The sequence below is a fragment of the Uranotaenia lowii genome, chromosome 3 (genome assembly GCF_029784155.1).
Source record: "Uranotaenia lowii strain MFRU-FL chromosome 3, ASM2978415v1, whole genome shotgun sequence".
Taxonomy (NCBI): Eukaryota; Metazoa; Arthropoda; class Insecta; order Diptera; family Culicidae; genus Uranotaenia; species Uranotaenia lowii.
Window position 1 is genome coordinate 205,250,499 of NC_073693.1, and position 24,957 is coordinate 205,275,455.

At 36.4% G+C, this 24,957-nt stretch overlaps 1 protein-coding gene across 2 annotated transcripts in view; it reads left to right on the forward strand.

Moving 5' to 3' along the window:
• Positions 1 to 24,957, forward strand: part of LOC129756942 (cilia- and flagella-associated protein 298-like) — a 66,713-nt gene that overhangs the window by 23,155 nt on the left and 18,601 nt on the right. Inside the window, exons 1-2 of one of the 2 annotated variants that reach the window (XM_055754011.1) lie at positions 16,951 to 17,082; positions 18,168 to 20,722. The exons of the other annotated variant lie outside the window; for it this stretch is intronic. Of the exons in view, the coding sequence (XP_055609986.1) occupies positions 19,287 to 20,722 (1,436 nt within the window). The 5' untranslated portion in view covers positions 16,951 to 17,082; positions 18,168 to 19,286. Of the gene's footprint in view, positions 1 to 16,950; positions 17,083 to 18,167; positions 20,723 to 24,957 lie in introns of those variants that run through there. 2 annotated transcript variants of the gene reach the window in all.

Here is a 24,957-nt window from a genome sequence, read left to right on the forward strand (position 1 = left end):
TGCTACACGGCACTTTGCCTTATTCGTAATTATGACCCGGAGTACGAAATAGTATTGTCAAGTTTGTTTTTCCGAATGTCTCAAAGAGAAGAAATATTGATTCATTTCCGTTGCTTTCAACATGACAGTTGGATAAAGTTTTTCGTATTTTTCCTATGATTTTACTGTTAAGTAATTTTTTGAGCAAATAATAACATGATGGCTCTATGGAACTAAGAGTCCTCATCAATATGTGTGCAAATTTATAATTTCCATACGAACTTTACAGCAATTCTATTTAATTCAGCTACAGGGAGATCCAATCTTTACTTATTTCACATTATAAAGCTGAAAAACGCGAGAAGCACAAAAATGCTAACATCGAAAACTTGTTTGCATCAAATTTAAGTAAGATAGTAAGAACGAATTTTTAGTAAAGTACCATTGAGAAATAAACACATTTTCGAAAAAATTGTAAAACGCCTTGTACATATTAATAGTAACAGGATCGATTTAAATTTGAAACTGGTGGGAAGCTGAAAAAGACAAATCAATTATTTTATCTAAATCACCTTAGAAACACGATCATTTCTACATAAATTTATCCCTAAGCTGCTTTAGGAAGTTTTTGCGATAAAAAACGCAGCTAAGCATTACTAACTACATCTGTTATTGATTTTATGTTTCTAGGAATAAAGCTTATTTGACGATTTTTTTAATTGGCTTTATAATTATTTCCTCAAATGAAAGCCGCTATTTTATTTATACACTAGGTTCTATTTTCAAACCATTGTCATGAAGTTATGTAAGTTCAGAAAATCATTTAAAAAGCTCGTTTGTTCGAGTAAAGTATTTATCCATCTACAATACCTTGTAAGACAACTAAGTTATGGTCAAAACACTATTTGGACTATTTGGTGAAAATCATCAGAAAATGATAAAAATTTGGCAAAAATTCTAAGGAAGTTAGTCTTCAAAAATATTTAAACTAAAGATCCATAAAGCAAGTTCAACTCATTAGCTTCCAAATCAACTTACCAGATATACAATACGTTGTTTGATAACAGAGATACGCGTGGAATAAAAATGCATGTTTTAGAAGACTGATACCAAACTTTTGGCCCCAAATACCAAACCGATACCAAACGGAGTGATCCCAAACTTATGGACGATCACTCAAGTTGCTATTTTATATATTTTTAGTATATTACTAATTTTTCGCACAAAATTCAACAAATGTATTTTCATTAGTATGAAAAAAGGAATCGAGTGCAACTCGAATTTTGAAATTTGGTCCACCCCACACTGTGATGATCGGGTTTTAATTTTAAGTTCGGTTTTTGAAAATGTCCCACATTTAGCTAAATTTAAGTCATATAAATAAACTCTTGAATGAGATCAAAAGAATTCCAATATGTTATAAGATGGCTGAGATATGACCGATCGAAATTTTCATGTTTTTGAGGGGGTGATCCCAAACTTTTGGCCGGCAGTGTATATTTAAACTTTGAACAAAAAGAGCCCTATCTTGTGTGATTATTCCTGAGGAATCGAATGATGGCTGTTCAAGCTACTGCAAGCTTCGGAAAATGGATTTATCGCTGGTTTTACCCTGAATGCCCTTACATTATTTAATTAGTTCAGAACTTATCATGTGTATTTCTCTTTGAGCAAACGAACTAAGTCTGTTCGAGGCACTGCACGCGTAGGAAAATTGAGTTATGACTGTTTTACGTTTTACCTTTGATTTCCCTACATTTTTCATTCAGAAAAAGCATGTTTGGACTTGAAAACATTGTAGATATCAAGTGAGAACTATCTTGTGTATTTTTTGTTTTCACAGGAATCGAATGATGGCTGTTTGAGCCACCACAGGCTTCGATCAATCGAGTTATTACTGTTTTTTCCCTTAATTCCCCTTCATTTTTCAATTTATTCAGAAAAAAAAGATGTTCGGACATGAATCTTTGGAATGGGATCTGTTTTGTGTGACCATTCTGAGGAATCGAATGATGGCTTTTTGAATAACCGCACGCTTCGAAAAATGGAGTTCTGGCTGATTTACTCTAAATTTACTCTTCAATATTTTTGAATTGTTAGGAAAAAGAATGGTCGGACTTCGGGCTTGAATATTTTGAATCAAAAGGAAGCTATCTTGAGTGTTTTTTCCGAGAAATCGAGTGTTGATCGTTTGAGGCACAACACGCTTCATGAAATTTTGAGCGAAATGCATCTAATTTAGTTTTTTTTTTTTAGGGATCGTATGATGACTGTTTGAGCCACCGCATGCATCTGAAAATGAAGATATGGCTGTTTTTACACTAAACTCCCCTACATTTTTTTTTCATTTTATTCAGAAAAAGAATGAAGATACCTACCTTGTGTATTTTTTTCTAAGAATCGAATGAAGGCTGTTTCAACCACTGCATGCATCGGAAAATGGAGTTATGACTGTTCTATCCTCAATTCCCTTATTTTAAGTCCGAACATGCTTATTTCTAAATCAATTGAAAAATATAGGGGAATCTAGGGTAACAGCCATAACTCCATTTCAAGATGCGGGGTTGCAGCTATAATTCGATTCCTCGAAAAAAAAAATAACTCAAGATAGGTCTCATTTGGTTGCAAATTTTCAAATCGGAACATGCTTTTCTATACTACAGACCCCATTCGATTTTGGCAACATCCCACAGTGGTCAAAAATGCGAAAAACGTGATCGTTGCTTATGATTGATGTATCTCGCTTGGATACTAATGGATACTAACGGTTGTACCTGGACCTTGTAGACGAAATCTTTGACTTCATCTAAAGCGGGCTGCCCAATTTTGCCCGGTGTTTGTAAAATAAGGCGAGAAAAAGCCCTATTTTCGATAATCTTTTTAACATAGCTCTGCAGTATCATATTTTACAAACTTAAAATGTTCAACAAAGTGGTGTATTTTAGTAAGACAAACAACTTTGTGGAACATATTATTGAACTTAAAATTAACTGAAAAAAGTTATAATTAATAAACTGATTTTTATAGGTTAAGTTCCTTATTTGGCCGATATCTCGGATAATAATTATTTAAGAAACTTGGCATCTGACACAAAGTTGTATAAAATTTGATTTCAAACAAGTTTGTCGAAAACATCAAAGAGCTAAAACCTATAACAGAGAAGTTAGAAATTTTATCTCACTTGTAGGGGGATTAATCAGAAAAATAATGGTTTTTTTATTATAGAGCTGATTTTACTGACAAACTTCTTTGAAGACCCCGATTTGCTAAAATGTGAACTAAAAAAGTTATAAGCAACGATCACGTTTTTCGCATTTTTGACCAAACGAAAACCGTTCGTTTTTGGCAACATCCAAGAAAGACGTTTTTTTTGTCTCTTTTTTATTTTTTATTTTCATTTTAAATTAATCAAAATTAATGTAAAACGTAATATTAGCATGAAATTTTTCAATTCGGCTTAATTATAATAGTTTTAAAAAGTGAAAACATGAATTTTTCCATGTTTTACTGCTTAATACTAATATAATTGAGTGAAATTGAAAAATTTTATGATAATATAACAGTCGACGATCAGACTTCCTAGCAGACAGACGTGTTTAGATCAAGGGCTATAACCCAAAGTTTCAGCAGTGTAGTGTACCATTTCTCACAATGGCCGACGAGATTGTGAAGAACACAATAGTATTTAAGTTTCCAGATGGTGCTCCCAGTCCATCTTTGTATGAAACCGCTAGATTCGTGAAAAACTTCGATGCAGACAAGTCTTCAATGGAGCCGTCTTACAAAGTGGCCGAAGAAAAGTCGTTATTTATAAAGTTCAAAACACACGATGCCATGAAGGATGCGATTGCTCAGAACTCGGAAAACCTGCAGTTTTGTTACTCAAATGGGAATACGGTCAATATCACAATGGCCGTCGCAAGTTGTTACACAAGGTATGTCAGAATTTTTGATTTACCTCCAGAAATCACTGACGCAAATATAACGGCTGTTCTGGGCAAGTATGGTAACATAAAAAGAATAACTAAAGAAAAATTCCCAGCGGAGCTAGAACTCGATCTATTTACGGGTGTTAGAGGAGTGTACATTGAAGTAAAAAGTGAGATCCCAGCTTTTTTGTTTTTTTCAAATCGCAAAGGGAGAATATACTACGAGGGAATTAGTCAAAAATGCTTTCTTTGTAAGCTTGAAGGTCACCTTAAAGCTTCTTGCCCACAAAATAGGAACCGAAAAACACAAACGGATGGAGATGTACACCAACTCGACGGCACGCGCGAGTCTCTCCCAGCTAGTTCTGCTAGCAGGGTAGAGCAGCAAGCTACAGTGAGCTACTCTGGAGTGGTTCAAACTCCTGAGCGCAGAAGTGCTCAACCGAAGGTGCAGATTACAACGAAAAACTTGACATCAACACGAATGGACAGAGGGGCAACTGATGCAGAAGACGCAAGAAGCAGTTGTACCAAGGTTATCAAGGGTTGTGCAGATCAGCAAAGAAATGAAGAAGAAGATGCGAATAATCAGAATGCTATAAAACGGCATCGATCTCCTCATTCAGAAACGGCTACAGATGAAGATGGTTCTACACAGCTACAACCGGCGTACACGAAAGGCAAAAAAAGGAACATTTACCCTAACAGCAACAGTACCTAAAGTGACACCAGCTAATATCGGTCGTTCGCGAAGTAAATAATTGATGTGTGATAGTAGGGTAGGTGTACCCTCCTCCGTCGTATCCCTCTGATTCGTCGCAATTCAAGAATGCATGTTTTAGAGCCGAAAAATCACTTTCCACTTTAATTGGCTACTTCACATGATAAACTTAAGCATGTGAATTTATTTTCTATCACAAATTTGTCCCTTTTAAAACTATTTCTTAATTTATTTGATATTGAAATCGCGAAGTGAATTGAATTATTTATGCACTCCGCCATATTGTAAAACGAACTTAGTGATCCCCCCAAAGTGTTTCTTTATTTTATCGCTTCCTGTCAATGCATATAACGATCAAAATCATGAAATTCGACAGAAAAGTGTTGAAATAAAATTAGAAAAATGATTTCAAACTAAGCTGAACTATATAAATTTGTCAATATTCGATTGAAATCGAATCGCTCGGGCCCCATAATTCGTCGTAATTTTGCGACAGGAATAGGAAACCGTTTTGCAAGAATTGGAATTAGACCGGTTCATTTTTACTATTTTTTGCTGAACACAGTCGGACTCATAGAAAATGAACATAATGGATTTCTAAGTAATCACAACACAATACAGTAATTTTGTTTATTTTGAAGCTAGGAACTTGATGCGCTGGGAGATAAGTGCAAAAAGTCTATTTATATTGATAAATTACTTGAATGTATTCAGCATTGCTTATAATGCATGGTTTCAAATGAACAAAGAATTGATGGATTTTTTGCTTAGTGGTTGGTGTTTTACAAATAATTTACTAACAGTATCGTGCATAATTTAATAAACGTTTGAGTGCACGCAAGAATATCTCCAACTTTACTCATTTCTAACGTTCAACTCCAATGAAATTGTTCCTTCTAAATTATTTCATATTTTAATATTTGATTATTTTTGGTTCTATTATCTGATGACACTTAACCTTTCTTAAGTGTTTGAAACTTGAGATACATCAATTATTTGAAAATTAGACTTTTTAAGCTTCTTGCATTCAAACTGCAATATCGCACATACGATCAAACGCTTTGCTCTACAGAATGGTCTCTGAGAGATCCTTGAAAACTAAAACTAAAACTTCTCCAGTTTTCAGAAATTCTCTAAATGGGGATCAACTCGAGGAAAAAAATTCAATTCCTGGACCGAAAACCTCGATTTTTATTGAATCTTTACGATGCATGGAAAAACGATGAAAAAAAATTCCCGTTGAAGGTCAAAATGACAAGAGAATTTGGATGAATGAATCATTTGAACGTTGAACGTTGAACGATATAGACGTGTTTCCGCGCTACTCCAGCAATTACAGAACTCTTTTTTTTTTGTCAAAGCAGTCAAGTGCCTTCGTCAGTTAATTTTTTTTTTTTTTGTGTTGTGCTACCGCGAACAAAAACAAAACAAAAATGCCAAAGTGTCATATTTCCACTTGTGATGTCGTCGATAGCGTCCACCTTTGGACGTGTACGGGCCCATGTCACCGAAGGTTCCACGCCGCTTGTGTTGGAGTGCAGCGAAACTGCGAGGAGTCAATCAGGAGGTTCATGCTCCCGGTTTGCCGTGACTGCCAAAATTTGATATCAGAGCAGATCGACCAAACGAAATTAATGGCACAGCAAACAGAAATATTGGAGCAACTAAAGATCCAAAACATCTCCCACGAAAAGCTGAGTTCTCAGGTGGCAAAATTTTCTTGCCTAGAGACATTGATTGATGGTATCGACACGATCTCCAATCAGATCAATGGCCAAAAAATTGAGCTTTCGGCCCTAATAAAAGCGGCATTGCGACCACCTCCGTCTGCTGAAGATTTACTTGACACGCTCTCATCATCAATGAAAGAGCAGTACGTGTCAGCTTTTGACGGTCATAAAACGAAAATTGCTCAAACGTTTGAAATGCTGGAGGAGATGATTTTGGGCCATCAAAACAGCCTGATGAATATGGTCGAAGAGCAGCATCGTAACTGCTTCACCAACTTGGAACAGGAGCTCACTCCTTCTCTCCAGTCCATTGCAGTAGAACTTAATGCCTTAAGGGCAACAGTGCATAATCCTTCCGCAAATGCCGACCTTATTGATGAACTTCGATCCATTCACGATGCCGTTAGCGCGAAACCTGTCCTTTCCCCACCTGCACCAGTGACGAGCCTGGCCGAGGAGCTGAACCCTAAAGTTGTCTCAGGTTGGCGACTTTTGGGCACAAGGAGGGTGTGGAAAGCTGACTGGTCAGCCTACGATGCAAGGCAAATGCGTCGCAAGGAACAACAAAAGAACGCGGATAAAGCTAAAAAGAAAAAAAATCGTCAACGCAAGGCGCGTAACCGAAACGCGAGCCTAAACCAACAAGACTACCTCAACAATAAATTAAAAAGCCGATCTCCACCTTCCACTGACAAGGAACTGCTCGCTGCCGCCAAGGTTACGTTCAATAGGAAACCTCAGCCGAAAAAGAAGATGCCGACCTTCATCAATTTTCAACGTGGAGAAACCTTAAACCCTGGATCCTCTTCTGTGCCATCAAATACACCACCACTGGACCCTGGACCCTCTCTTGTGGCACCAAATACGCCACCACATCATGATAGGCTACCGGCTAGGTTCCCGACTACTTCTGCGGCAACGACTTCGCCGTACCAAGCAAATATGTGCACACATCATGCATCGACTTCCATGCCACCATATACAACGTTCAATCCGGTCCCCACTTCATTCAGTACACCCTTTGCCGGCCCCTGCTGCCACCATGGTCCTAATGCATTTGATTTCAACAACCCGGTAATGTATCCATATTTTCTGCCCCATCGACGCGTGCCACTATAGGTACTAGCTCTTTAATTAATGTTGACCAAGCGGATCGCGTTACAATTCGTTCGCGCGACCATAGAACATCTTCTGCTCTGAATACATCCGCTATAGTAAATAATAATGAAATTGTTGCTTACTGTCAAAATTTTAACAGAATGCGAAGTGCATCGAAATTAAATACAATTTATAAAAATTTAGCAGCTAGTAGTTATACTATAATTTTGGGAACAGAAACAAGCTGGGATGCAAATATAAAGAGCGAAGAAGTTTTTGGTTCTAGTTTCAACGTGTTCAGAGATGACAGAAACTTTCTTCTTTCTGACAAGAAATCTGGCGGTGGTGTGGTTGTGGCAATCAGCTCTGTCTTCGATTCTGAGCTCATTCCTACGACTAAACACAAAGATTTCGAGCAGGTGTGGGTCAAAGCCCGCATCTTCAATGAAACGCATATTTTCGGGTCGATTTACTTTCCGCCAGAACATGCCACTAAAGAATATTTTCAAAAGTTTCTATTTGACATAACTGAAATGTTCGCAAATTTTGAGCCTGAATTTAAAATTCACCTTTATGGCGACTTTAACCAATCAAGTCTCCAATTCTTAATTGATGAAGAGAATGAAAGCATTCTCTTGCCGGTCTGTGGGGATAATGAAACACTGCAAATTCTTTTTGATAATATGGCTTCGTTGTGTCTCAATCAAATAAATCATGTAAAAAATGCCTGTAGCCGATATCTGGACTTATTATTTTCCAATCTGACTGATGATTTTTGCGTTGTAGAAGCTTCAGATCCAATTTGGAAAAACGAGGTCTTCCACACTGCTATCGAATTCTCAATAATATGTCCTGATCAAAAACGTTTACCAGATGATTATGAGTTTATAGAGACTTTTGACTTCTTCCATGCTAACTATAATATGATTAAAACAAAATTACAAGTTGTTGATTGGAAAACAATATTCCAAGCTGAGAACTCAACAGACAATCAAGTAGAGATTTTTTACAAAATTCTTGGTAATATTCTCAAAGAATTTGTTCCAACAAAATTAAAGCGACGAACAAATAATAACAAAAATCCGCCTTGGTTCACGAAAGAGCTTGTGCACTTAAGAAATAAAAAGCAGAAGGCACATAAAAACTGGAAAAAGAATCCATCATTAGTCACTAAGTTAGAACACCAAGAAGCCAGTAATCTACTAGCAATACGCTTAAGTACTTCTTTCCAAGACTATAATATAAAAATTGAGCAAAACATAAAATCGAACCCAAGAAACTTTTTTAGATATGTAAAAACAAAATTGAAAAACAATAGTTTTCCATCTCGCATGCACTTTGGCAGCATAGAAGGTCAAAATTCCGACGAAATTTGTAATCTATTCGCCGACTTTTTCCAAACTGTTTACACTAGTTTTTCCGAGCATGATCGTGATACTTCCTTTTTTAGCTATCTCTCTGATTCAATGGCATTAACTGTAGTCGAATCAATTTCCTTTGAAGAAATATGTAAAGCCATTTCCTCCTTAGACAGCACTAAAGGGCCCGGGCCTGATGGAATTCCTCCACTTCTTTTAAAAAATCTAGTAAATGAACTGAGTATGCCATTATTTCTTCTATTTAACTCTTCATTGAAATCAGGTGTTTTTCCTCAAGTATGGAAAGAATCATTTCTTGTACCCATATTTAAGTCAGGAAAAAAATCTGACATAAAAAACTACAGGGGCATTGCCATTTTATCGTGCATACCAAAACTTTTCGAAGCTTTAGTGAATGAAAAAATATATAACCAAATTAAAACTCTCATTACCGAAAAGCAACATGGATTTGTTAAAGGAAGATCTACAGCCACTAGTTTACTGGAGTTTGTTACCTATAATATTAGCTGTATGGATCGCGGTAATTCTGTTCAGGCTTTATACACGGACTTCAGTAAAGCTTTTGACAGCATTGACATCCCCATGTTAATTTTTAAATTAAATAAACAAGGATTCAGTTCACACCTACTGAAATGGATAAGGTCCTATTTAACGACCCGCTCACAAGTTGTTAGATTTAATGGTTCACTTTCAAAAAGTATCTCCGTCACTTCTGGTGTACCTCAAGGCTCCCATCTCGGCCCCCTATTATTTATTTTATACGTAAATGATATAACTTGTCTTCTCAAGCAGTCAAATGTGCTTATTTATGCTGATGATATGAAGCTTTATATGAAAGTAAATAGCGAAGAAGACTTCAGAATCTTTCAAAACGAAGTTAATGTATTTAACAAATGGTGCATTAAAAGTCTTCTCAAACTTAACGTGGCAAAATGCTCAAATATTGTATTTACTAGAAGAAAATGTCAGTCATATGAAATTGTCAAATTGGGAGATGATCCTGTCGAGAGAGTCAACAAGATTAGAGACCTTGGAGTTATATTGGACTCAAAACTTACCTTTGTAGATCACTATAACTCAATAATTCAGAAATCGAACAGTATGTTAGCATTTATAAAACGTTTTAGTTATAATTTCAAAGACCCATACACAATAAAAACATTGTACACAGCTTATGTTAGATCCATTCTTGAGTATTGTAGCGTTGTGTGGTCGCCTTTTCAAATATCACATAAAAGCCGCTTAGAATCAGTCCAGAAACAATTTGTTCTATTCGCTTTACGAAATTTAGGATGGTCTCAGAGAGAATTACCTAGCTATGAATCACGTTGCCTGCTTATTAACATTGAAACATTAAGTGTAAGAAGAGAGTTTGCTGCAATCGGTTTTGTAAACGACATAATTAATCAACGCGTTCAGTCTGCTTATCTACTAAATCAATTAAACTTTTATTGTCCTTGCCGTCATTTAAGAACAAGAAATCTTTTCATTATAACCTCTACTCGAACTGATTATGGAAAATATAGTCCAATGAATTGTTTAATGTATAGTTACAATAAATATTATGAGAACATAGACTTTACTATGTCAAAACAGCAGCTGAAAAAAGGTTTTTACGGTAACAGGCACCGAAGACCCTGACTTTGAAAATGTAAAAAAAAATCATTATTATTAAGCCTATCTGAAAATTGTAATCCCTAGCTTTAAGTTATTATATATGTAGCCTACAATGTTTGGCGAAATAAATAAATAAAATTTAAACTTTGAAATAAGAGTTCATGAGTCTCTGGTTTGGATCTCAATACAAGTTTGGATAAAAAATCGGTAGATCTGATTTTTTGTACATTCAGTTCAAAATTCAACAAAATATAACCCGCTTATATTCTGATTTCTACCATATAAGTTTTAATACTTGACTCATGTTTGCTGCATTTTTATAAATTCTCAGTAAATTTTCAACAAAAGATGTTTTGTCGTTTTTGACATATTAAAATTTGAATGAAAAAAGTCGAAAAGTTTAATTTCAGTTGGATTACTCTACGTCATTTCCCAAAAATTTGAACCCTAACAACGAAATGTTAGTATAACGAAGCGTCAATTTCCGAAAAAAACATTCTTGCAAAAACTTTTATCGCTCGCAAAAAAACTTGAATAGATGAGCTGAACCAGTCTAATGTGCATTACACGCATCAACGTGGCTTTGCTTTGTGTCGATATCCTTCGCCAGGGTTCCCACATGTATAAGAATACACATGTTGACAAAACGCAAGTGTGATTCTGCCTCTCCTCAAATGTCTTACTATTCAGGCTCATTGCGTAGTAAAACATATAGTACTATTAAAAATGTTGATGTTCTTTAAATATATGCAATTACTTTGTAAATTTGTGCCATGTAATTTGTGAAAAATGTCTGTTTGAATGTTATAATATCTTATTTTACGGACAATTCCTGGATCATGGCAGCCCAGTCCGTTGGAGAGTGTGTTGGTACAAAATACATTTGCAGGGTGGATTCAATTTGTAAGGTCTAATATTGTGCTGCCTGCAATTGCCTTAGCCAAGCAATGGTACCTAGATACAAAAACGCTACCTTGGGATTTCTTGGCAAGTCCATTTTATTGCGACTCAGATCTAATTCGAACTTTGCAGTTATCCTGCGCGGTTGATCCGTGCGAAGTAAATAATCGCATTTGTATGAACCGCAACCGCAAAATTTCAAACCCATCCCTCATGAGGGAGGAATAGTTCGAGACAATTTCGGTAGAATTGAATAGAAGGTATAATACTTTGCTGCCTGCAGATGGATTAGCCAAGCAATGGTAGACCTTTTTACAATAAAGCTATCCTAGTTTCATAGCTTATTGCGACTGGTTACTCGAGAGAACTTCTGCTGTGATACTGCGCGGTTGATCCGTTCGATGTAAGCTGATGCTAATTGCATGAACCGCAACCGCAAAATTTTAAATGTATTTCTGAAGAGGGTGGAATAAATTGAGACAATTCCGGTCTCCTTGTACGACGGAATTAGGAACCTGGTACGACAATGGAGGAACTTGAATGAGAAAAATAAATCATAAATTGACTCAAAAGTACGTAATGGATTGATCTATTTCCTACATAGTTTCATAAAACAGTATTCGAAATAAAGTTTAATGAATAAATATCAGTTTCAAATCAACATGCAAGGCAATTCTATTGAATTAATGAAAAAAGCTTCCTTAAGCCGTTGTCTTAGGTACACTTACCCTAGTAAACAATTTCATAAGTTGTTGTGTAAATTTTTAAAATTGTTATCGACATTGAATCGTTATAGTTATTCCAAAACGGATTTGAAGAAATGATATGGTAGATAATTTAAGTTCCCAATGTAATTTTATTATAAATAAAGGAAAAACAGAAAAAAAATATAAGGTTTTACATCAATTTTGACTAATTTGAAATAAAAATCAAAAATAAAAAAAGTGTCAAAAAAACCGTTCGATTTTTGCAACATTCGATTTTGGCAACATAACATTTACGGGAGTGTGGCCAAAAACGAACGGGGTCAAATATTACGTAACGCAATTTTCGAGCATTTTCAACCCCCCCTCCCCCCTACGTAACACATTCGTCTCAAAATTTCTTAGCAAAATTCACAAAGCGTAACAAACTGCTATAACCCCCCCCCCCCCCCCTAGAAGCGTTACGTAATATTTGAATGGTCCCTATTTGGAAAGTGTAAGGGAAATGAAAGTTAAATCGATTTTCCAAAGCCTGCGATGCCTCAAACAACCATCATTGGATTCCTTGAAAAAAAACTCACAAAATAGGTCTCATTTGGTTCAAAACATTCCATTCGGAACATCATTTTTACTGAATAAATTGAAAAATGTAGGAAAATTCAGAGTGAAATAAGCAATAACTGCATTTCCGAAACGTGCGGTCTCCAAACAACCATCATTCGATTCCTCGGAAAGAAATCACTCATAACAGATCTCATTTGCTTCAAAATTTTAAAATCCGAAAATGCTTTTTCTAAACCATTTGGAAAATGAAGGAGATTTTTTTTGTAAATCAGTCATTCCTCCATTTTCCGGAGCGTGCGGTGTCTCAAACAGCCATCATCCGATTCCTCCGCGGAAAATAATTAAAAGGTAAAATTTACCGAGATAGCAAGGTGAACGCTCGTGAAAGCCAAAAAGGTAACTTCTACCTCTTCGAGGTGAAACTCACCTCGCAGCGAGGTGTAATTTACCTGAATTGAGGTTGGAAAAAAGGTACAATGCACCGAGAAAAAAGGTGAATCCAAAGAGGTAAATCTTAGCTAGTGGCGAGGTGAATTTCACCTGAATTGTGCTGAATAAAAAAGTATAATTCACCTAGAAAAAAAGGTAAATCCAAATGAGGTAAAACTCACCTCGCAGCAAGGTGAAGATGACCTGGATTGAGCTAAACAAAACGGTGCAATTCATCTCAAAAAAAAAAAAAACTATTTGCGAATCACTTATTGAGGTTAATCTGATTTGTCGTTCAGAAGGGAAGTTTTGCTTCGTGCCCAATATGAAAAAATCGGACAGAGTGGTAAGTTTTTTCTCAGATATTATTTAGTTGTGCTGGTTCTTATAACTTTGCTTTTGTTTCAAATCGGCCCAGCTTCGAGGTGTATTCCACGTCATCCTCCAGATATCAAGCCGGACCTAACCGAATCAGTCACGGTGCCACGAACCTGGCGAAAAAAAGACTTTCAAATAAATAAAAGGTAAAATTCCCTATTTCCAAATATCGTCCCCTAGAAATTTTTATCTCATATATGCGTGTAGAGCTCTCGAGTGGTGCCAATGCAAGCCCCCACCCCTTCCCTTTTTAAAGTTAAGTTTTTGAGTTAAGCAAAAAAAGATATAGGGCAGTAGACTGAGTCGATTTGGGGTCATTTTTGAATTTCTTAAACCCTGGGGTCTAAAAAGCTTCGTTTCGGTCCAAAACTCATCCATGATTTTTTGCAGAATTTTTAAGTAACGTTTACATGAGTAAATTTGAACTTTTAGGTTTGTATGGGAAAATTGAATATTTTGTACTGAAAAATCAACATCATTTTTTTTTCTTGTGTGGAACCGAGTCTGCTAATGGTTTTTGTGCCAATTTATAAATTTTTTACAGGAAATTTTCCGCTGAACAACTTTGTCGAATATCATAACTTCGTATCTTATTAGACAAAAAAGTTATTAGCTGTTTAACAGGTGTATGTTTTTTTGGATTGATAAACCATGAATTCAATTGACACCACTGCTGGGTGCCTAGCGAAGTATTGCAAGACCACTTTGAACACTTTTTCATTGAAATCTTGTTTAAAAATAACATAAAGGGCCGTTCAGATACCACGTGGACAGAAAAATGAGATTTATGACCCCCTCCTCCCCCTCCGTGGACAAGCGTGGACATTTGGCTAACCCCTACCCCCCTCCCCGGATGTCCACGTGGACACATTTGAAAAAGTTTTTGTTTTAAATATCTATAATTTGACAGTTATAAAACACCACTTTTTGCCTTTTTGTTATAAAAATGGCTGATTTTGTATAACCGAATATGAATTTCCTGATATAAAAATAATTAAAATTTTTTAATTTCTAAATTATCAAGTGTCCAACTATTGTATGTGAATTTAATTGTAATTGATTCTCCAGATGAAGAAACACAATTTTCTGTAAGTTTTCTACTGTTTTATGTTGTCAATTAATTCATTAGGAGATTGTAATATTTGTTGTAGATTCTTGTTTAAAAGTTCAAATAAAGAATGAAACGTCGGAATAAGAAGGGAAGGTGTTTTGGATCCGTGAATTGACTGAAAAAGCCGTAATATTTTCCCGTTTATACAATTTCACCAGTCGAAAACAATTATCTACTTATTTATCATATTTCATTACTTGCTTTTAATTAGCTACTTATTGTTTAAACTTAAACTGGAAAGGTATGTCATTTTAAACATCTTAATATTTATTCACCTTTAGAAAATATTTTGAAAGAAAGTTTGTCCACGTGGACATGACCCAAACCCCTACCCCCCTCTCCGTGGACAAGCGTGGACATTTCCATACCCCCCTTCCCCCCTAAGTTGTCCACGTGGTATGTGAACGGCCCCTAATTTACCGAAACAGTCAACGTTTTTCAAAACCACAATTATGGGGTCAATATTGAAGACCGTAACAATTATTAGTCAAATTGCTCACAATTATTAGTCACATAGAAGTCCATGGCAACAAACAAAAATCAACATGGAAATCATCATGTTTCTGGCAAACATTCAGGGGCATTCTTTGAAAGTATAAATTCCAGGGGAATTTGGGTAGAGCTATAGCAACCAAGAAATGTTTTGCTTTGCTAGCAAAAACGTGACTCATGATTGTGTGAAATTTGGTAGATGCTGTAACAATTATGGGTCAATTTTATTTTGCAAATATTATTTAAATTTCTCATTTTATTCGCTCTGCTTCATTTGTAAAATGTTAACTCGTCCTTTGTGCTTATATGAGACCTATTTATTTTGTTGGAATTTTTTAAATACCCGCATAAGGGGCTTAACGGTTCAAGATGTCAAACATTTCTCGTATCCAAATAACCTCCCATTTCAAACTTGGTCCCATTTGCTGTATTATTTTTCTCTCCTCTTCTATATCCTCACGGGGAAGGCGGGAAGGGTACCAAACAATCGTAAAAATATTTCTCGTATCCAAATACCCTATCATGCCGAATTTGGTTCTCTCTTCTTTATCAGTTTTCTAGTTACGCAAAAAAAGTACAAGAATCCCTCTATCTTCTCCCTTTTTCCGCACTGGAAATAGCGAGGGGTCTCAAACTATCCAAATACCCTTCCATGCCAAATTCCGTTGTGCAATTAAATTTCGAGTCATGCAAAAAACTATAAGAGAGCCATCTCCCTCTTCCTATCATCATAGAAATATTCTTCGTACTCAAATAAAATTTCATGCCAAATTTGGCACCATTTGCATGATCATTTCTCAAGTTATGCAAACATGTTTCTATGGTTTGTAAAACATCCTCCCTCATTTTAGAGAGGGGCAGGAGTCTCAAACCACTATAGGAACCTTCCCCGATGTCAAAACCACCAATCTGCCAAGTTTCACGTAAATCGGTTCAGTAGTTTTCGAGTCTATAAGGAATAGACAGACAGACAGAGAGACAGACGGACAGATAATGCCACTCATTAATTAAAATTAAAAGTCATTAAACAATTCCAACGGCATAACATTCTCAGAAATAAGAAGAGTCTTTGTATAATTTCATATCTGTTACGTGTACTTCTAACTTACCATTATTATTGACAGAAATGCCACTTATCAAATGACTGAAGTTAATGTCGAAAATAAAAAAAAAGGATTTGAAAATTTGTTATTTTGAAAATCTTTACTCAATTTCAATTTAAAAAAAAAGTTTATTCTTCAAAAATTCGCTAAAAAATCGGTGAAATTAAAAATTTCCCTGTGAATTCGGCAATTGTGATAGATGAAGAGTTCTGATGTAAATTTTCAGGTCTAAAATATTCAATTCAAATTCTCGTTTTGCATGCTGGCTCTGACTGTGTTTTGACTTTTCTAAATATTTGTAGGTTTTGAGTCTCTGAGTCATATACACTCTGAAATTAAATTCTGAATATGTATATATCCATAACGTAAATATTCATAGTCCAAATATTTAAACATCCAATCAAAAAAAAAATAAAAACTGGACTCTTTAATTTCTGAGTCTGAATTGAGATTTATGAAAAAATATTCGGGATCTGAATCCGAATTTTAATGACACTTTGATAACAAATTGAATTCAATTTTCCTCAATATTCATGCATTGAATATAACGACCATCGCTTTCGCTTGTAGTTCTAATGGGGAAGCACCGTACTTTGTGCCAACTCGTATCCAACATCAACGCCAGTCGTACGGGAAAGCGAGCATTGTTTGAGCAACTTTTCTTCCGGAGAGCCCCAGCCGAATCGTGCTCTTCCTTGCGGTTGTTATTGGATTTTTCCGAGTTTGGGCTTTGCTTGCTCTCTCCGCTCTCCGACGACGAAAAGACAAGGACCGTAAAGTATCAGGAAATTTTTCACAGCCTCGTTGTCGTCACAGAAGCAGCTCGAAGTTCAGTTCGCGAGGACATTTTATTGTGATAATATCCGTAATCAGTGTATAGGAAGTTTAGTTTTGTCATTTTCATTACATCTAGTAACTTTCCAAATGATAACATTTCATCGTACTGCGGTAATCGCTGTTGTGATGTAAAATTTTATGTGCTAGATTTGCGGCAAAGCATTTTTCGTTGTACACTTTCTGTGCAGTGAATCACGCACAATAGATTTTTCAATATCCTAGAACACTTTTCGTCTCGGTTTCGGTGAATGGTTGCGGGAAGAAAAGAAGAAGACAAAGTGAAGATAATTTTTCGAGGCACCCAGTAAAGTCAAATGTGGGTGACTTTTGCTTCGAATGTAGTTGGATAAGATTTTCTTCAGTGCTAGTGAATAATATCTGGGGGTTTTATCGATACATCAAGGAGCAGCAGCAGTAGCAGCAGCTTTCAAGCGAAGTTTTACTTATTGCACTTCTGAAGATTTGTGATTGTGTGTACCAGTACCTCATTTAACTTAAGATGAAGTAAAAACTAAGCCCGATTGCAGCAGAAGATTCGAACGTGTGGGAATCATCGTTTTAGGGTCGTTTCATCTTAAAGCGCCATTTTGATGCTTTAAAAATGCATAAGCACATTTCGCTCGCAATCGCGGTACGACATGGTTTAAAACTGTAATAATCAACACGAACGATCCTTGGAAAAATTGACCCGAGACCCGTTGCACAAATTGAAATAACCACCGAACAAGCGAAAAGGGGTAGGAACCAGAAAAAAAATCTGGGAGTCGTACAAGAGCTTCGATTTTCTCACTGTTATGGCAGAGTTGCGTGTCTTGGTGGTGATGTGATATGGATGGAGCCAGCGAGGAAAAAAAAGGAGCCCGCTGCTGTTCAGAGTTAGTGGAAAGCCAAGTGTGAGCCTTCCCTAATACAGGAAAGGCGACGTCGCGACACTCTCCTCCCTATATGTTCAGGGGAGGTAATAAATGGAATACGGTTAAAAATTGGTGCATTGTTAGACACCGAACTAATACAAACAGCTGTGTATAAGCGATATCAGTTTCGAAACCAAGGATTATATCGACTTGAAAGCCTCGATTCAAACCACAAAACAACATAAGGTGGCTGGTGTGTGATTTAGACCTTCTGGGAAAAAGGGAGGGTGCCAAATGTCCAGTTTTACTGTTCGTGTTTTTAATTTTTCTTCTGATCGATAGAATCTACGGCAGCCGTGTGTCCAACTTTATTCGAAAACAGGACAAACTGGATTAATATTTATAATTGAAAATCAGTGAAAGGCATGCAATAGTTATGTAAAAAGGAAGAATAATTTGAGCACAACAATTACTCTTCCATGGAAGAGAGAGAAAACGAGAGTGAATCAAATACCATGTGAACGTGTAACACTGTACATAAATGTGGTGCCAACAAACCTAGAGTGCTGGAGCTCTTGGCAAATTATTGCAAAAAAAAACACAGAAGAAATACAAGGGGGAAAAGTGTGGCTGGAAAACAGTAGTGAACACATTGTACGAGCTCTGGACTAAGTGTGTTGTTAATTTTGCATTCTATTCGAGCGCCTTGTTTTCCTTGGACCCGAATAGTATATCGAACGCAAACATTCTATCGACGCAGCACTACGCAAACACATCCACATCTAGATCCCTGGTGTGGTCTGGTGGCGAAACCGGCCAATGAACGTTTATTCCTCGATGCTGTCTGATGATAGCGGGAGCTGAGCTGAGCTGTGGACGACAGGAGGAGCAACAAATCTATCGGCACGTCACGCTACTCTACTGAGCGAACAGGACCCAGCAGTGTGAGAAATACACAGCTTGGCCCGAGAAACCATCTCTATGACGTCTCACGGGCTATGGGTGGAATGCTAAGGCCGGGGTGCCCATGGCGCCCCATGTGATTAAACGTTTGAACTGATGAATGTTTGATGATTTTTTTCCTTTCACACAAATCTACTCCATTTCATTGCTTTCAAAAATATCATTCGGAGGGCTGAAAAAAAAGGTGAAACAGCAGTCGAAAATACCATATCAGTATCTATAGGTTGAAGGTCTCGTGGATTGGTTCTTGGTGTGCGTGTATGTGGTATTTCAAGCGCACTGCATTTCGTTCGACTGTCAACCAGGCAACCAATGTGCTGCGGAATTATTGAAAAGCTAGAACCCAAGAGCGGAAAACAGCACAACAAACAATACCAAGGCTGGTTCCAAGTCGGTGAGTTTTTCGACTTCGCTCAACGTGCTGCCGAGTAAATTGCGGAAAATAGTTCCGTGGACCAATCGGATTAGTTCAGTCCAACCGGAAAGTTTCGCAAGGATATGGATGAAGAAATAGTTCCACGTACACTTCGTGAGAAAGCATTGTTTTACACGACTGCCTTTTTTATCTTGCTCGGCACCTTTAGCCTCTTCGCATTTTTGTTCTTGGTACCATTCGTAATTGAGCCTGCTTTCACCACAATTTTCATGCAATTCGATGAGTCACCGGCATTGTGTGTCACCGTTGATCTTGAGCATTTATATGGCGCGAAAAATTGCAGCTGGGCTTCGTGTCGTGAAGGCTGTACCAAGGACATCTACGAATGTCAGCAGATACGCGTCAGCTATAAAACAAGTGCACAGCTAGCAGAAGCAGAAGCTGCCGAGGCAGGAACCTCCGATGGCACCTTGATGACGACGACGATGACGACGTCCACAGCTGCTGCTTCCAAAGCGGCAACAGCGACAGCTACAAAAACCACTGGTGATAGTAGTGTTAGTAATGATAGCAGCAAAAGTAGTATAAAAAATAATTTGAATAGAGTTAGTGAAAGTAGTGAACCTATTAAACCAATTGCAACCGCTGATAGAGAATCTTCCTCCAGTCTGCACGGCTCGAGCAGGTATGAAACTGCACTGAATCGGTTCGAGCGAGCCGTCCGAGCCGATTACGACTACAACGATATGCTGGTGGATGAAGGGATCAATGGTTTTGGTGATCACCGAAACGGTATAATCAGCTCAATCATTGGTGAAGATAACAATCTGATGGAATATCCAGATGATATGACCGAACTAACGGGTAACGATTCGGAATGGTTTTTCACGGGGGCTCGATTGTTTCCCAATGTGAAAGGTTGCGGCTATCCACCGATGCTGAACTGCACTATCTGGACCAAAAAATATTGGAAAATTGGAACGAATTTTACTTGCTATTACTCTCGTGTGGACCCAGGGCTAGTCATCAGCGATCTAGATATGTGGCAAAACACGCTAAATCTTGTCTATGCCATGGCTATTCCTATTCCATCATTCATAATATCTGTAATTTACTTGGCATTTGCTTACTTCGTAATATATAATGAAGATGAGGAGGCAGCATTGTTGGACAAAAATGATGAAGAAGACGGCGTTGAAGATGAGCTGAACGAGACCGATGAAGGCAATGATAATAAGATAAACGAAAGCGAAGCAGAAATAACTGCCAATCACATCAATGAGCACAATGCCGATGAAGGTAATACAGTGAATACAACCACAACAACTCCGATCCAGCAGCTACCTAATGGAACAGCAAACTCGATAAACAATATCAACAATACAAATACAAACACAACGGCCACAACCAACACCGATGGATCGTCGAAACCAATGACGCCGAACTCCACCTCGGACCTGAACTCGTTCGGTCACCAGCTGAAAGTGAAGATGGCCGACGAGATGTCCAGGGAGAGCATTGACGGAGGATTACTGTCAAATTCAGCTTCGTTGCAAGGGTGGGTATATTACAAAAATATGTATGATTTTTATTTTCCATTAATGCTATTAACCAAATGAAAATTGTTGTGAAAAATATGTTTTCTTATGTTTCAAATCCTGTTAATTTGATAATATTAGCTTTTGCAGGTTCTTTCTCAGTGATTTTTCTTCCGTATTGCACTATTTTCTACGATTGTTAAGGGTCCTATTAACTGTTATGTGCATGTCCCGTTTGACCGTATGAATAGTGTGCCAAAGAATGTTTTACTAAACTGTGTAACTACTTCTAGCAGTTTTAATACATTGTCTCTATATTTGACCAAAATCATGGTGAAAGAATTTTTCACAACTTGCAGGAATGACAAATCATTCAATTGTATGCAGTGTTTCAGGTACAACACTTGTCATGGCATGAAAATTGGTTTTTGTATGTTTTCCATGAATATTTATTACATTGTATTATAAGTTGCATTCATATTTGCTTAAAGGGACCTGAATTAAGTGGCCCGCCACACTCCCTCACACCAAAAACCTCATTTGAGTCCGCTGATAAGGGACGCTACTGTTCTCAAAACACGTCTGACAGCAAAACAAAAAAAAACTTGCTTGATCATGCTAAGAACACAAAGCCTTATGTTATACGAAGAAATCTATGGTTTATTTCCTGTGGTCTTAGGGTTTTTACCAACTTAGCCTAATTTTGAAGCTTGCAGACAGCATAAAATATGTTTCTCTATTAAAATTTTACATACTTCCGGGGGTTTGAAAAAAAGAAAACTTTTAACCCGCGAGTTTTGTTTATTCAAGAACTCCGAATTCAACATAATCCTGTACAAAGAACAAAACTAGACAAACTTATTTTCAGTAGAGTTTAAGATGCGTGTATAAGTTACCTTCCAGGAAAAATATCATTTTTGTGTAATTTTACCAATATTGAATATATTTCTAAAAACTTCAGATTATAAATTAGCTGATGTTCAAATTACTTGTATTTGGAAGTCGACCAAAGAAAATGCATTCAAAAGTAATGGAATCAATCAATTTAAAAATAATTTGTCATGCGTTTGTTATTTTTCAATCAAAACAGTAAAGTATAATAACATTTGTGATTGGTTTGCGAAAAATTTTTAAATTTAGTTACAGAATTATTCAGCTTGTTTATTCAATCCATGAATTTATAACATGAAGGCAGTAGTGACACTTAATGTTAGATTAAGATAGGGAATAATATCAGGGGAAAATATATAAACTTTTTTCAATAGGCAATAGTTGTAGGGTAGGAGAATAGGCTTGATAGTTTTGATCACACTAGTCAAAAATGTTTCCCGATCATATCCTACCACCCAAATATCCAAACCAAAATTGTTTTGCTAGGATGCAGAGGTAACCTCGGTCCTAAAGCACAAGATTGATCTTTCATCCCTTTCTACTTTTTCCAATCTATCCATTGACTACTAGGACGTGGCCGGCGCCGTTATTGATGTTTAAAGAGAGAGCATCAGGTTTGAGCATTGTGAATGTGCTGCCAATCCCAGGCTCCTTTCATTTGACCTCTGAACAAATCTGATGGCCTCGGTCAATCACGGAGTAGCAACCATTGGCGATGTGAAACTTGTTCTACTGAGCCACGCCTGCGATCGTGGATTTCGAAATGCACTTATTTTCATAACGACACTTCTAAACAACAAAAACATTTTATAATATTATTCAAACTTGCATTGTAAATCCATAAGAAAGAGAATTTTGATGAAGCGTTTCGGATTCAATGATTAAAGGTGGATGTGAGTAGTCAATTAAGCTAAGCTAAGCTAAGAACTCCGAATTCAACATATTTTTCTTTACATGTTCATAAACTCCCCACAGGCATCCATGATGGGAAATTTTCATAAAGAAATGCATTGAAATTACTGACCACTCATGGTTTAACAAAAATAGAAAACTATAAGAATCTCAATGAAGGAAGTTTTTTTATATCCTTTCTAGAGATTAATAACTTTTTATTAAAGAGGTAGGGTAAGTGCTCCTTAATTTAACAGTTTTCAAGTCGCGAGAATCTTGCACAGAAGATTCTGGTTCAACGAAAACTCAGACTCAAAAACAGACAAACTTTCCCTTAACACATCTTATTTTTTAAATCAGATAGATGATTTTGATTTTGAAGAATTTATTTAAAAAATCATTTTTAGCAAATGTGTAGAATATAGATTTAGTAAAATAAGAAGTAATAAATTTTCATCTGATTTCTTGAAGATTATGAGTATTTTTTGTGTCGTGGAAAAAGCTTAAAGAAATTTTCGTTTTGTTTTTTCCCCTCATCTCCTACATATATAAAAATTAATTTTTATCTGTGTGTTCCATTTAGACTCGCAAACTACAGGACCGATTTGCATGAAACTTGATAGGTAGGGAGATTGGAAGCCGGACAGGGGAAGGTGGTTTCACAGAAACATGTTTGAATATCTCAAAAACTAATCAAGCAAACGGAACCAAATGTGACATGCGAGGGAATATGGATAGGAAGAATATTTTAAAGATGGTTTTAAACCCCTCCCTTCTTCAAGTTTTGAGATAGGTAGAGGGGACGGGGGCACCAATACAATTGTATGCTCAACTCAAGAACTCATCAACCAAATTTAACATGAGTGGGTAGGTATAAGAAATGTGTTTATGAATATTTGGGACGCTCCCTCTTCCATTGAGGAGATACAAAAAAAGGCACTCGGTTTCCTATACAATTTAATGCATTATTCGATAAATAATCATGCAAATAAAACCAAATCTAACATAGGAAGGCATTTAGGAAGGAGAAATGTTTCTATGATGTTTTAAGACCAACATTTTTTTTACTTAACTCGAACACTAATCCAACAAACCAAACCAAATTTGGAACGTGAAACGTTTTTATATGTTTTTTGAAACCCCACCCTCTTTGCAATGGGAAGAGAGAAAGGGGGATGGAAGCTTTCATACAATATTTTTTGATTACTCGAGAATTTATTATTAAATGAAAATGCAGAGGTTATTTGAGTATATTTTTTTCTATGATTGTTGAAGGCTTCTTCCTCCATTCACCGGAGCAATAAGAAACGGTAAGGGGAGCTCTCATAATTTTTTTTTGCATTACTCGAGAACTGATAAAGTAGATGGTAACCAATTCGAGAGGGGAAAGTATTTAGATACACGATATAATTCTATGAGGATTTTGTTTCACTCACGGAAGGGGGGGGCTTGGGCTTCTATATCCATTTTTTGGCAAGCTTTTTAAGATTTAAGACCACTCCTTCTTCAGTGGAGAAACGGGAAGAACAAGTTTAAATTTTAATTCAAAATTTTTTATATCAAAACTCAGAAATGCTTGCCAGTGATGTCTGAAATTGTTGTATATAATTTGTCAATAAAATATTTCTGAAACATGGAAAATATTTCTTATAAATTTTATATTTCAAAAACTATAAAAAACAGCAATATAAGGATTCAAAGTTTTTTTTTGTTTGAATTCAATTTATATAGATACCAGAAGTGATTTTATTTTGCTCAAGGAAGTAAAATATACTTCTCTTCGTAACGTTACAACTATTATTTCAGGGGAATTCAGTAGAAATTGTAAAGCAGTATCTCTCAGAACCGAAAGATTAGCTTCAAGTATTCCGAGTCAAAAAAATATTGGCAAATTTGGAACCTTGACGCATAATAATTCCTCAATGTTCCTGAAATCGTCCAACACCAACGGTGTTATTCTACAAATTAAAGAGCTTGACTCGAAAGAAAAGTTGTGGCTCAGATGAAATTCCAGTATATTTTGTTAAAATGCACCATGAGCTCTTTACAAACGTTTTGGATGATGCTTTCAACGAAATGGTCACAACTGGCTCCTACCCCAATTACCTGAAAATGACAAAAGTTTTTCCAATATACAAAAATGACTGTAACTCTGATGTGAATAACTACCGACCGATATCTGTTTTATCAGTTCTTAGTAAAATTCTGGAAAAAAATGCTGCTTCTAGTCTGTTAGATTTTCTTAAAGTTCACAGAATTTTATACACTCATCAATACGGGTTTAGAAGTTGCTCGAGTACATTGATGGTAGCATGTGAGCAAATGGACGAAATTCTACTGGGTCTAGATGCTAAAAAGTCAGTTGACATCCTTTATTTGGATCTGAAAAAGACCTTCGACACAATTGATCACTCTGTGTTACTAGATAAATTACATATTTATGGAATCAGAGGAACAGCTAACAAACTTTTCA